General features: G+C 35.7%; 2 protein-coding genes across 4 annotated transcripts; one reads left to right on the top strand and one right to left on the bottom strand.

Annotated features, from left to right (window-relative positions):
* Positions 1 to 1,730: 1,730 nt before the first annotated feature.
* On the bottom strand, positions 1,731 to 4,743 carry LOC105836704 (lachesin). 2 transcript variants are annotated; one of them, XM_012680925.3, is made up of 6 exons: positions 4,466 to 4,742; positions 3,871 to 4,112; positions 3,530 to 3,786; positions 3,027 to 3,430; positions 2,595 to 2,712; positions 1,731 to 2,142 (listed from the first exon to the last, which is right to left on the bottom strand). In XM_012680925.3, the coding sequence occupies exons 1-6, from the start codon at positions 4,509 to 4,511 to the stop codon at positions 2,121 to 2,123; spliced, it is 1,089 nt and encodes a 362-aa protein (XP_012536379.1). In that variant the 5' UTR covers positions 4,512 to 4,742; the 3' UTR covers positions 1,731 to 2,120. The 2 variants fall into 2 exon arrangements, with proteins under 2 accessions (XP_012536379.1, XP_012536380.1); XM_012680926.3 differs by lacking the exon at positions 2,595 to 2,712 and having other exon boundaries at positions 4,466 to 4,743.
* A 796-nt stretch (positions 4,744 to 5,539) lies between these two features.
* LOC105836701 (anoctamin-4) lies at positions 5,540 to 13,195 on the top strand. 2 transcript variants are annotated; one of them, XM_012680922.3, is made up of 14 exons: positions 5,540 to 7,197; positions 7,876 to 8,197; positions 8,925 to 9,066; positions 9,451 to 9,733; positions 9,826 to 9,977; positions 10,044 to 10,289; positions 10,365 to 10,564; positions 10,671 to 10,808; positions 10,951 to 11,168; positions 11,251 to 11,559; positions 11,623 to 11,932; positions 12,010 to 12,215; positions 12,293 to 12,580; positions 12,655 to 13,195. In XM_012680922.3, exons 1-14 carry the CDS (start codon positions 7,123 to 7,125, stop codon positions 12,940 to 12,942), a joined length of 3,177 nt encoding a protein of 1,058 aa, XP_012536376.1. In that variant the 5' UTR covers positions 5,540 to 7,122; the 3' UTR covers positions 12,943 to 13,195. The 2 variants fall into 2 exon arrangements, with proteins under 2 accessions (XP_012536376.1, XP_012536375.1); XM_012680921.3 differs by having other exon boundaries at positions 5,540 to 7,260.
* The last annotated feature ends 335 nt before the right edge of the window (positions 13,196 to 13,530 follow it).

Genomic DNA, 13,530 nt, shown 5'->3' with positions numbered 1-13,530 from the left:
TGTAACATTATGATTTTTTACATCTATCGTTGTATCGAAGCCAAGAAGTTTTCATTATGCTGTTTATTACACCGTGTTACATAACATTATGTGTCATCATAAATGTGTACTGGAATGTTAGTTTGTATCCAACATTTGTATACCGTTGGTATCTATATTCGTATGAGTGAATTATACATATGAATTATTTTTTTTGTAATTAAATTGCCAACAAATTTCATACACGGAGAGAAAAATTCTAGAAAAATTACCGTGCTCGAGACTATAACTCGAGTACAAACGTGTTTTGTAATGTAAATGTATGAGAGAACAACAGAAAAATTAATATTTGTTATGGACAATTTCAAATAAATGGATCAATTTTTCAAAAAAATCAGGCTAAAATTTCTAATTTAGTACAGTAAAATGAAAAACTTTTACTTGATTTTGGTGAAAAATTAATAGTTGCTCATAATTAAATATAAAAATTTTCTTAAACTTTATCGTGCTCCTTGTAAATTTTTCTTTTACGCTAAAGAATACTTATAGATCAGTTCATAAAATTTTACCTTGCTGTCTCTGAAAATATATTTATCTTGTTCGGCTACCATGGAGTTTCATATCGTATTGATCATGTATTTAAGTGACAAAGAAACAAATAATATTACGTATTGCATATGGTAGCCTTCGATCAACTAAAGATAAATTTCAATGAATATAGTGAATTGCAGTAAATTTTATTTCAATTGATTTTATGCAATTGATTCTGGCGGAAAAAAATTCTATGAATGTAAAATTTTTTATTAAATTATTAAAAATTTGTAAGAGTTTTTAATGTTTTATATAAATATCAAACTTTTTATAGAAATTTAAAAAATAACCACAATTACGTTTACTTTTTCAAATAAATCTCTCTGAATATATTTTTTTGCTAAAGATCTCCTATATCAATTTTTTACTTATATATGCTTCATGTTTTTATAACGATACTTTAAACAATTCAACAATAATTATTAATCTATCACACATATGTAGCTATAAATATGTATCCATAAACATCGAGTGTTTATAATGGGATTGAGATTGGATTGAAATCTAACCAATCAGAGCAAGTAAATTAAACAAAAGTTTTAAAAACTTTGTTCCGATTCGTCAAATTTCAATCCAATCTCAATCCCAATTGTTAGTCTGATACGGACTTAGTTCCTGTAGAGTCTTCGAAGTGAAGTAACGTCGGCGGCGGTTCATGATTGAATAGGTAACCGTTTTTCTCGCAGAAGCATTAAGTAATGCTAGATGTGCCTATAGCTTGTATTAAATTGGAGAGAAAGTTTTTATAGAAGGCACCAGTAAATTTACCGTGCGTAGTAAAATAATTTATACTTAGTACTCTTGTCTATTTTTTAGTAAGACATAAATAATAATTTTTATCCTTTACTTTTTAAAAATTAAACAAATTAAAAAACTTCTTTCTCTTCAAAACAATTGCACCCACATTCCAATAAATCACGGTAATTTTTGACGAATTTTCTATATAAAAATTAGCTAATTTTTCTCTCCGTATATTAACGTGATAAATTTATAAGCATCACGTCATGTCTTCTTTTGTCCTATCAGACTGTACTTCTCGATTAGGTTTAATATCATTTAAATAAAGTTAAAATTTCGATGTAAAATTTGAGCGACGGTATTAGCTCATCATATAAAGAAAAAGGGATCAATCGTAAAAATTAGAAAAAACCATCAATAAATTGAATATAAAAATTGTAATATAAAAGTCACATATTAAATATATATATATATCTATATATACACATAAAAAGTTAATTCTAAAAGTAAGAGTACTGTAAAAAACCGAACGTGTAAATAATGTTACTAAATTTCTATCAACAACTGCACTGTAGTGACGTGAAATGTCACGATATGCGCATATTTCATTGATAATAAATTGTTCTGCTTGTAAATAACTATAAAAATAATTGCATGATACGAATATAGAAAGTAAATTAGTAAAACAGTAATTGAGGCCCTTACAATTTTGGTTTTACAACGTTATCGCGACAACAATAAAGCTGACAATTCCATAGAGCCATTTTAAGAAGTCACATTGATTTGCTGCTGCCCATTGAAGGCCTGGATAATTAATATTTGGCGTAGAAATTTCTGTAAATATCAAACAAACATATGTATGCAGATTGTTAGATTCTTGCTTGCAAATTTTAGTACATATGTCTATGAACTAGAATAAGAAAAAAAAAATTGCATGAACACACACACACGCGCGCGCGCAGAGAGAGTATATAAATCCTGCAATTGTTGTTAAAGCAAATAGAAATGTAAGATAAGAAACATTTTCACTTAAGTTTATCAAATACAAATCGATCACATCAAGAGATGAAGATAGTGCAAAAAATTGACAAATTTTTTAATAAAGCATTTTGAACTACATTTATAACTTTTTTTTTCTATTTATAGAACATTTACTAAAATTTGTACGGAAAAACCTGAGATATGAAGGTAAACACAGAAATCAATTTAGAAATCTACAGTCAAACGTTCTGCTTGATATCTTAACTTAATTATTATTGCAAGGAAATGTATAACACATAACTTACCTCATTGTCATTGTAATTAATAAAACTAGGACTACCAAAGGTCCAGAAGAAATTGGAACTACGCCAGTTCCATAATGAGCTTGACCACAAGCTGGCGGGCAAACGGGAATAATGGTTTCTGCGCAAACAAAAGAGGGGACAAATCTAATACATGCTAGCTACGAAAATAAAAATTGACTTAACTAAGAAGAAAAAATAAAAATCCGAAAAGTAATAAATTATACTAACAAAGATGTAAAAAATACATTATAAATTGAAAATTGACATTCAGAATTAATACGATGAAAATTACACTATTATCATGCGCGGTCGACATATGACAAAGAGTTTGTATCCAATACAGTTAATTGTTCCATACTATTAGACGTTGTCTACAGCTAACATACAGTACACAAAAATACATGAAACGGATCTCCTTCTATATTCTCTTACCGAAAAGCTCGACTTTTGTTTCGGCAGTGCCTAGTTTGTTGGCTGCGCGACATACGTATTCTCCATATTGTCGTTTTTCTATGGTAATAACTCGAATCGTTGTGTCAGTATATTCATCCGCGGTTGCAAAATGTGATATGCTGTAATGTTGATTATTTGACAACTGTACGTCGTCCTTGAGCCAGATAATAGCTGGCGGAGGATATGCTTCTACGTGGCATTCCAAATCCATATCATATTGCAAAGCTTGCCCGAGTCGTGGCCTAGGAGCTGTGATTACTGGCGCAAATTCCACCTCCACGTTAATGTTACGTCTGGCACCGCGTCCAACGCCATTCTCAGCGATACAATAATACGTTCCGCGATCCTCTTTTCGTATGGAAGATATTTTTAGTGTATTACCACTGCAATATTTTCAGATTATACAATGATTCAGATTATAAAATATTGCTAGATATTTAAATGTAATAATTAATAATAATAATATATTTTCGTTACCATACCGATAAATCGAACCTCCAGTGGGTAGGATAGCATTGTTTTCTCTACGCCACGATATCCTTGGCGATGGATAGCCATTGGCATAACATTCCAGTTGGACAGGTTGTCCCTCGCTAACTACCAGAGATTGGGTGGAGTTGTCGCTAATTATCGGTGGCCTGCGTACTTGTAATTCCACTTCCGCGCTTATAAGATTGTTTACAGATATTTGTATTCTACATTGATAGAATCCGGCATCCGTTTCTTGTATGTCTTTAATCTAAAATGTTGGGCGTATTAATCACATGTTATTAATCTTTTAAGCAACTGCATTTCGATGAGAAACATTTCAATGAAATCTTACTTGTAAATTATAAGTGGTAGACGCTGTATCATATTTAAGGGCAAATCTGCTGTCTCTGATTATCAAAGCAGTTCCAGTAGAAAGTGCCACTTGCTCGTGTACACTTTCTTTGTTAACTTTTATCCACAACACAGGATATTCTTGTGCATACTGAACAGAACAAAGTAGCTCTACCGTTTCCCCGATATCCTTAATTTGTTCCTGCGATATGTAAGATATTGTCGGCGTACGTTGAGCCGCAACTGTAACAGCATGTAAATCCATTGATTTGTCACATGCAGGTTAAAAAATCAAGCTGTAAGTGTGAGAAGTGGACGCACGAGCCGAAGGCGAGTACAATCATCCGCACGAGTGGACAATAGCCCATCCGCACATGTTGAACACAATATTTTTTGTTACCTGTGCGTCGAAGTGTGGTCCTTGAATGTGAATTCATAGATGAGAAAAGGACCAGTTTCGGTACACAGGTAGCGAAAAAAAATTTTTTCCAGTTCAAGTAAATATGACGCTACCAATGAAACAATCGATTCATCGAAATTTCGATAGTCACGTACGTGATATGTGTGCGAAATTTACATTCAACAAATGTTCTTACCCGTTTGCAAAAACACGCATATCAAGGCTAGAATAGCACGCATCATGACACACCCAGCACGGTACTTGAGTCTCGATCCGGAGTATTTAGCTTCTCTTGGTGATGCGTTTGTTGCTCTCGTTCTGGAACATAGAATCCTACTCCCTTTTCGATTTAAATTCAAACAAATGTTCGACTGTCGCCAAACGACAGCAATTATCACAAAGAAACGTTAGAACGCGCACAAATTCCTTCTCTCACAGGCGTGTATAGGCGTGCAAAGTGTCTGCAGACGGTAGCTGCAGGTGTCTGTTGACCGACCACGAGCGTTGTAAATATGGCGAATGATGCTACGTCTTTAGTCAAGTGCGAGACGAAATTTCATTTTATTATTAAATTAGATTTTCATCGCGATTATTGATCAACTTAAATTGATTTAAAGTCACGATTGATAATTTCGAAATTGTAACTGATTAATATAATGATTTACAAATAATCTTTATAAATTATTGACGCAACTCGATCATTCTCGCGATAGATTTAAACATTTAAATAGTTAAATAAAGTTTTGTTCAAATTTAAGCATTGAAAGGTGTATCTTGCAAGGAAAATTCGTGGGGAAAAATTGCAGAAACACAGTTCTACTCTCTTTACATTTCGATAGAGTTTTGGTGTAACAATTTTTTTAATTCTTACCGACGCGACGACGTTTTACTTATTAACAAGAAAATTTTTTATTAACATATTGATATTAAACGTGCAAAGATAAAAACTAAATAGGCAATAATGAAAAGAAAGAAGAAACAACAGAAGAAAGAATGCGTACACATATCAAGTATGAAGATATTCAATATATTTTTTAATAATATTAATAAAATTTATGAATTAGCATATGCTCTTCTGGTATACTCAATGAAAAGAATTGGCTACTAAACAATAGTTATCTGCCAATACATATAAATGATTAATATATGTCAATGTTTTATTTAAATGTGTGAATAAAATTTTTAAAAATTTGATTTTAATTTACGAACGATTTAAATGTATTTGTTCATAGACTTGTGTGTGAACAGAGTTTTTTTTTTTTTTTAGAAATTGTCTTACGTTTTGTTATACAAGTCTCTCTTTCTCTCTCTCTCTCTCTCTCTCTCTCTCTCTAATTATACACATCTAATTCAAATTAATGCAGAATAATAAATCGAAATAAAAAAAGAACGCAAGATAGATTTGCTCGAACAAACGTTAACTTGATGAGAAATCAATGTTAAATTCTGGTACAATTAAAATGTAATAATTTTCCAAGTATTATGTAATGAAGTAAAGAACGGGAACGTTCTAACGTGAAGGAGTAACCTTTAGTTTATTAATGTTTGCACGCGACAAAATGGCGCGGTGAGCGTGGGTGTCGCATGGATATCATGCGCGTTTTTGTTCCATTCGCGATCTACGAAGCCGACGCTTCAAGTTCAAGCTCAAAGGAAGAGTCGATGATGCGTTTAATGTAACGACATATGTAACACACATGTTGTGTCCATTGGGTAACCATAGCAATTCCGAAAGCCTCGACATTCCACCGCTCGACCGTTTTCACCCCCGCGGCGAGTGAAATCTTCGCCCCCGAAGGCGAAGGTAATGCACACGTACACCTTCGCGGAATGTGTACGACCACGTAGATAAGGGACACTAACGGGGTGATACGTGTGCGATATATACAAGTATTGCTTCTGTCCTTTGGTCAGTACATCTCATACTACCGTCGCGAAAGAACTATTCAATCGAGGACGATTCGTCCGTACAATCTTGTTCTCCAACAGTTTGAGAAACGGAAAAAAAAATACAACATACGCCTGCATAAACTTCACCATTCAATCTCGCTTCGCTTCTGTTCGTTTTAATTCCGAACTTATTAACAATCCAGTTGTCTGTTATGATCAGCGTTAATTGTTTAACGTGGTAACAGTAAATAAAACTTTAATTTAAAATATTAAATTTTCTTGAAAAATATTGTTAAAACTCAAAGATCAAATTGAAGAAATGAAGACGGATAGATAGCAATGAGTGGACGATTAATTCAAATGTGAATTTGAAAAGTAACAAATATAATACTCTGTGATATATCGTGGAATTAAAACGTGCTAACGATTCAACATGTTTCGCCATGAAAAAACACTCTCGAAACGATTAACTGAACGAGGCTTCTTCGAAGTATCTTCGCTTGTACCTCCATAAGGATATCCCGAGAGAACATCCCGAGTATAAACAGCTGACCGCTGCAGCGGTCTTCTTCGAGCAAGATTGATTCGCTCCATCCATAATTAAATGACTGTCCAACCAATGCGAGGTCACCGTCGCGATTATTCAAGCTGTCGACACCGATCAATGCTCGTTTTCTTACGATTAACTATCAGACGCGATCAAGAAAGCTCGGCGAAAGTGTCTGGTAGCATTTCGATAGATATCTAAATATCTGTTGAAGAGAAAGATCGAATTCCCGAGATGATTTTTCTAAGAGATAAATAATTCTTCTGGACTTGCCCCGCGCAGATCGATGAATAATCGTTGGAACAGTCACCGTGAAAAATCGTCTCCAAGAGAAAGAATGTTACCGGACCAATCGATGCTCCGAATACTGGCCATCGAAAGTCTTCCGATCTTCACGAACGTACGTTAAAAGAAATATGAAGAAAGAGAGAGAAAGAGAGAGAGAGAACAACATGGACGATAACAAGCTGCAAGTAGACGATGACAGCCAGGTATACTTAGCACCGTTCCAAAAATCGGTTTTGCATCCCGCGCATGTGAGAATATTTCTCATAGTGAGTTATCGTTTAGTAATATGCATATATATAAATATATGTAAAGTACTCCAGCGCCCCAAAGTATAGCACACGAGCACATATATGTATTTGTATATGAAGAAAATGTAACGATTGATAACGCGCAACGTTAACATGTTTACATGAATTCGCGCTTCGAATATCTAAGTGATCCATCTAAATAGAGGATGCACGTATCTTGATACATCTAAACAGCTCGGATCGATATCTGCATTTATCATTCTATCGAAGGACCGTCAAGCGAAAAAGTGCTCATTATCGCAAATCAATATATTCACCGCGTCTAATTACCGGTATAATTAGCGTATTATACTACCTCTTTTCGCTACGTACTACGAATTAGCAAGAACTCGTGTTGATTTCTGATATTTAAAGGTGATTAAGATATCGATCCTCTGACCACTTTATTCTTCGCGAACTCATTTCTGTATCTCGCTCGCATTATCGCTGATTCCGTTATAAAACTAAAGCTTCGACAATAACGTTCTTTTTATAACGTTCTTATTTTACCATGGAACGAGGATATACAAATAGGACATACGAGTTGTCGGAGATAATGATTCACTGGAAAAGCCGTTTTTAAATAATTTGCAGCAAAATCACACTGGAAGGCGTGGTAGTTGGGGCACTTTTCTTCATCCTGACGATAATAGTCCGGTCGAGCATCAATTCAATGACGATAAATCGAGTGGCTCCGGAAACACCTCTCGTGCGTCCTCGGCCAAATCGATCAAGAAATCCAAGGCGCCGAGATCTCCGGGACTAGTCTCCTCCGTCTATCCGAATAGAGATGCCATTTATGAACCTGACAAAAATGGCTCGCTGGCCGGCGAAACGCCGGCGAGTGTCAGGAGAAAATTGTCGAGAGCCAGCGTATATCCATCAGGAACGAATCTGATCGCGCAGGATGCGTTCGGTAAGAATTAATTTAATGTTCACCCAAATGCTAAACGCGGTGGGATCTTGTTTCAAGGTCGATTCAAGGAAAGGCGGTACTAACGCGGTACGTTCGATAACATATAATTGTCAACGTTCTCGAATTTCCTGGAACACGTGAGATTCCATGTTTGCCTCGACATACAATGGGAAAACTAATTTTAACACTAGTCCTACTTATATGGCATTTTAATAATGGAATTTGTTAGACATAATGCGATATGATCTGTGCGAGCGAATATAAAGAAAGAAAAATGAGTCGGTCGTGGAAACTCGCGGTTGTCTATAACAGCGATAAAGCTATGTCAGTAAACCCCGATCAATATGCGTACGAATGTCAGCGTGTCACGAATATCGGATGTTAATAATGCAACGTTTTACTCGGCTCTAGTATATTATCATCCTACGAATGTACGCTCTAACTTCCTGCTTAACTTTTTGCTCTTTTTCGTAATAGCGTTCCACATTTGTGAAACTATGCCGCAAAATTATAGGTATCGTTATAAGAATGCTTTCAAGGTGAAGCGACTCGATAAATGACTTGAAGAAAGTTTATGCTATTAATTCGTTATAATTTGCCAAGTGTACGACATTTCCTTTAAAATGATTAGAAAAATATTAATAGTCAATTAAAAATATACCTACGCAAACGCGCGTATTAGAATCTTTAAAGAGAGATTATAGTAATTTATTTTTAACTGGGCAAGGTCCTAAACTCACGGCACCCGCTACTCCGGATGTCAACCCATCGCTACCGGATACGCCAGTTTCGATGGATTTCGTCGAAACCGCAGGGGATTCATTGCCACCGAAAGATATGGGAATCGATCCCGAGCTACTTTATTTTCGGTGAGTAGTTGTCTACCACGGCGATATGTCACGGGTTATTTTGGTTTTTCCTCGTTTGGACTTTAGATAATCGAGTGTCTGTCGAGACGTGTATACATATATATATGGCCGTAGATACTCGTTTCTATTATTACATACAAGCTTAATATAATTATCTGGAATGTTAGCGAGTGTCTCATTATTTTTTTATCGTTACTTATGCGCAAGCGAGCAACTCTGCAAAAGAAAATGCGAAGGGTCGTTTATTTCGGAGGTCTCTTATTTTAAAAAATTCATTCTATAAAACATGCATATGTGCGAGACCAACATTATTATCAAATTGGGTCATCTTTCAAAAGGATTTCTCAATGTTTCACGATTAATTATTAACCGATTTAATTTTAGCGATGGTCATCGAAGAATCGACATGGTATTAGTATACCAAGAAGAAAACGAAGGGGTCATGACCGAATTAGAAGCTCGTCGGCGAGAGCAGAGACGAGTATTTCAACAAAATCTTTTGAAAGAAGGTTTGCAACTAGAGCTCGAGCCGAAGGAGAGTTCGTTTGATGGAAAAACGTACTTTTTAAAATTGCACATACCTTGGAAAATCAAGGTGCAATATGCCGAAGTAATGAGTATAAGACTACCCACAAAGAGATTCAAAACGATCCCTATGAAAACTTGGGTACGTTTGTTTTTAAAGCAGGCATGTTTGCGTAATGCACGTCTCAGGTATCGTATTTTATATCGCATAAGTTTTATATCTTTTAAAAACAGGATACAGACGGTGCCAAAGAACTATCGAAATTCTGGGCGCGATGGATGCGATGGGCCGAATGGTTACGTAAAATACATACTTGGGATACATCGAAATATCCGGAGGAACCACATTTTTATGATTACATAGATTCCAGCGATCGCGAAGAAAGGTACTTAAGTAATACAAAATCAAACAGTTATCGTCGGACTTGACTGTCAAACTTGATGTTTGGCAGGTTTATCGTAAAGGAGAAGGATAATGCTTACACGCCTGCCCAGAGATCGTTAATAGTGATGCAAATATTATTACGAGCGAGATATGACGAGAACCATGAGAAATCGGGCATTCGCAGGCTTTTAGCCGACGGAACGTATCTCGATTGTTTTCCTTTGCACGAGGGTCCTTATAATAAACCCATGCGCAACGGAGATATTCTCGATAGATACCTGTTGTACTTAATATGGGCGAGACCCTCGCAATGGTAATGGAAAATATGTACTTGGACGCTGTTCGATATTGCACTATTATTATCTAATTTTTTCTCAAACATTTTTAGGTATAAAAAACAACCATTATGGTTAATAAGACGATACTTTGGTGAGAAGGTCGCTCTTTATTTCGCGTGGCTAGGATTTTATACGAAATGCTTATATGCACCAGCAGTGGTCGGACTTTTATGTTTCATTTACGGTCTTGGAAGCATGGACAGTGAAGACAATGTTCCCAGCAAGGAAATATGCGATCCTAATTTGGCTGGTAAATGTCCTTCCTTGTAATATTTTGCACAAAAAGTTTTGCACAGTTGACAAATTAATCTGCAATGTTCGTAATAATTCTAATTTTATGTAACGCAACATTTTAGGAAATATCACTCTATGTCCTATTTGTGACAGAGCGTGTACCTATCAAAAACTTGGCGATTCCTGTATATTCTCAAAATTGACTTACTTATTTGACAATCCCGCGACTGTCTTCTTTGCTATTTTTATGTCTTTCTGGGGTAAGCTTTGAAAAAGGGTAAAATACCTTTCTCCGCGTGTATATGTATATGTATATGTATATAGAGTTATGCATTTTATATATAACTAATCTACACGTTTTAACATGTTTATTCTTTAATTATTTCAATATTAATGCAACAGCTACCACGTTTCTCGAATTGTGGAAACGACGACAAGCTGTACTCGTTTGGGAATGGGATCTTAAAAACGCCGAATACGACGAAGAACCAAGACCTGAATTCGAGACATCTGTTAAAACGTTTCGAATAAATCCGGTAACGAAAGAAAAAGAACCGTATTTGCCCGTGTGGTCTAAAGGCATACGATGTTTGGCTACTAGCTCGATAGTATTTTTTATGGTAATTAATATCATGCATTTTCAATTTCTTCGATACGTAATATTTCACATCACAGATTATTATTGTTGTTACTTTTGCATAGATATGCGTAGTCCTCGGGGCGGTTTTAGGAACGATCGTATACCGTATTTCGTTAGTTGCTGTCTTTTACGGTGGAGGTGGTAGTTTTTTAAAAAGGCATGCAAAAATATTCACTTCCATGACCGCTGCCCTTATTAACTTGGTGATAATAATGATACTTACGCGAATATATCATCGATTGGCTCGTTGGATGGTCAATTTGGAAAATCCGAGAACGCAAACGGAATACGAAGCCAGTTATACATTTAAAATCTTCTTATTTGAGTTCGTCAACTTTTACTCTTCTTTGATTTACATCGCTTTTTTCAAGGTATATTAGCATACATGATACCGAGAGACACGAAAACTTGAGTCTTATATTCATTTACTTTAGGGGAGATTTTTCGTCCATCCTGGCGACACAAATGCGAGAGCCTCAGAGTTTTATCGCATAAAGACAGACGTCTGTGATCCCGCTGGTTGCCTTTCGGAAGTCTGCATTCAACTTGCAATTATAATGGTCGGTAAACAATGTTTTAACAACTTTGTCGAAATCTTATCACCGAAATTGTGGAATTGGTGGCGCAAGAGAACGCACGTGGCGGCGACGAAGGATCACGATAGAAGATATCCTTGTTGGGAGAAAGATTATCAACTTCAAGATCCGGGGAGACTAGCTTTATTCGACGAATATTTAGAAATGAGTAAGTCTCATGCTAGATATTTCAGTGAAGAAATTCCTTCTTACAGATGTTTTCCTTTCTTTTTACAATGTTTATAGTTCTACAATATGGATTTGTAACATTATTCGTGGCAGCGTTTCCGTTAGCACCTCTGTTCGCTTTGTTGAATAATATTGCCGAGATAAGATTGGACGCGTACAAAATGGTCAAGGAGGCTCGAAGACCATTAGCCGAACGAGTAGAAGATATTGGCGCTTGGTTTGGTATTCTTAGGGGTGTAACTTACGTGGCGGTGGTATCGAATGTACGCACTCACATACAAATGAATTCGTCGAGTTGCGTCTTCAAATCATTCTAATACTTGATTACAAAATATTGCAGGCATTTGTTATCGCGTACACGTCCGACTTTATTCCACGAAGTGTGTACGCGTTTGTTTATTCGCCCAATGAAGATTTGGTCGGTTACATCGACAGTTCTCTGTCAGAATTCAATACTTCCGATTATCGCGAAGATATGAAAAGTGAAGTAGAGGTTGAACATCCGGAGGTGTGTCAGTACAGAGGCTATAGAAACGGCCCGAGACACGCCGATCCTTATGGGCTCAGTCCACAGTACTGGCATGTTTTTGCCGCGCGTTTAGCTTTCGTCGTTGTCTTCGAGCACGTTGTGAGTCGACAAACTTTCTCTTACTGATGAATTGATAAATTAGCTGTTTTAATAAAAAGAAAAATTTTTTAAAGGTTTTCGCCTGTACCGGTATTATGAGCTATGTAATACCGGCTATACCGCATTCTCTGGCAACTCAGAAACAACGCGAACAATTGATTGCTCAGGAAGAAAAGTACGAAAAGGAAATAAGAGGGAAAGAAGACGAAGATGATTTACTTTCGGTTTTGAGGGAAGCTGGAAGTATTGGAAGAGGAAGTTGGGCCAGGCGATTCAGTAAATTGAGCGACGTTTTAGATAATCACGCTGATATTAGGCATAGCAAACGCAGCGATAGTTCAACAGTATGGGAAGTCCCATAAAATCAAACATTTTTCTGTTCTGTACATTCCATAAAACTCGGGATTATAAGGGAATAATAAGAAAAAGAAAAGCCCAAATGTTCTCTCTATTGCGCGTAAACATTCCCTATTCTCACTTTCATTTCCAAATAATTTATAAGTTCAAGTACTATAATAAACTTACATTTATGCCTTTCAACATTCTCGTCCAGAATTATTATCAAATGCACTGTAAAAAATGCATAAGGAAAGAATTACAAATGCTGTTACACAATATACTTTTTTATTTTACATAATGCCATATTTTTTTCCTAGAAATTATTACAATCTATAATATTGTGTGTGTGTGTGTGTGTGTGTGTGTGTGTGCGCGCGTGTGTGTGTGTGTGTAATATATTTATAATAATATACATGTATTTTCTCTCTCTCTCTCTCTCTCTCTCTCTCTCTCTCTCTCTCTCTCTCTCTCTGCCTCTTTATCTCTTATATATATTCCATATACACTTTTCTTGATATTATACACGTATACACGTTTTGTATATATGTTCATTTCGATACACATCACTTTCTTAAGATTACTATTACTTTAAAATCTAAATGTTTAATTAC

Source organism: Monomorium pharaonis, chromosome 9 (genome assembly GCF_013373865.1).
Source record: "Monomorium pharaonis isolate MP-MQ-018 chromosome 9, ASM1337386v2, whole genome shotgun sequence".
NCBI lineage: Eukaryota > Metazoa > Arthropoda > Insecta > Hymenoptera > Formicidae > Monomorium > Monomorium pharaonis.
The sequence above is the reverse complement of the archived record's forward strand: the minus strand, read 5'-3'. Positions and strand labels throughout refer to the sequence as shown.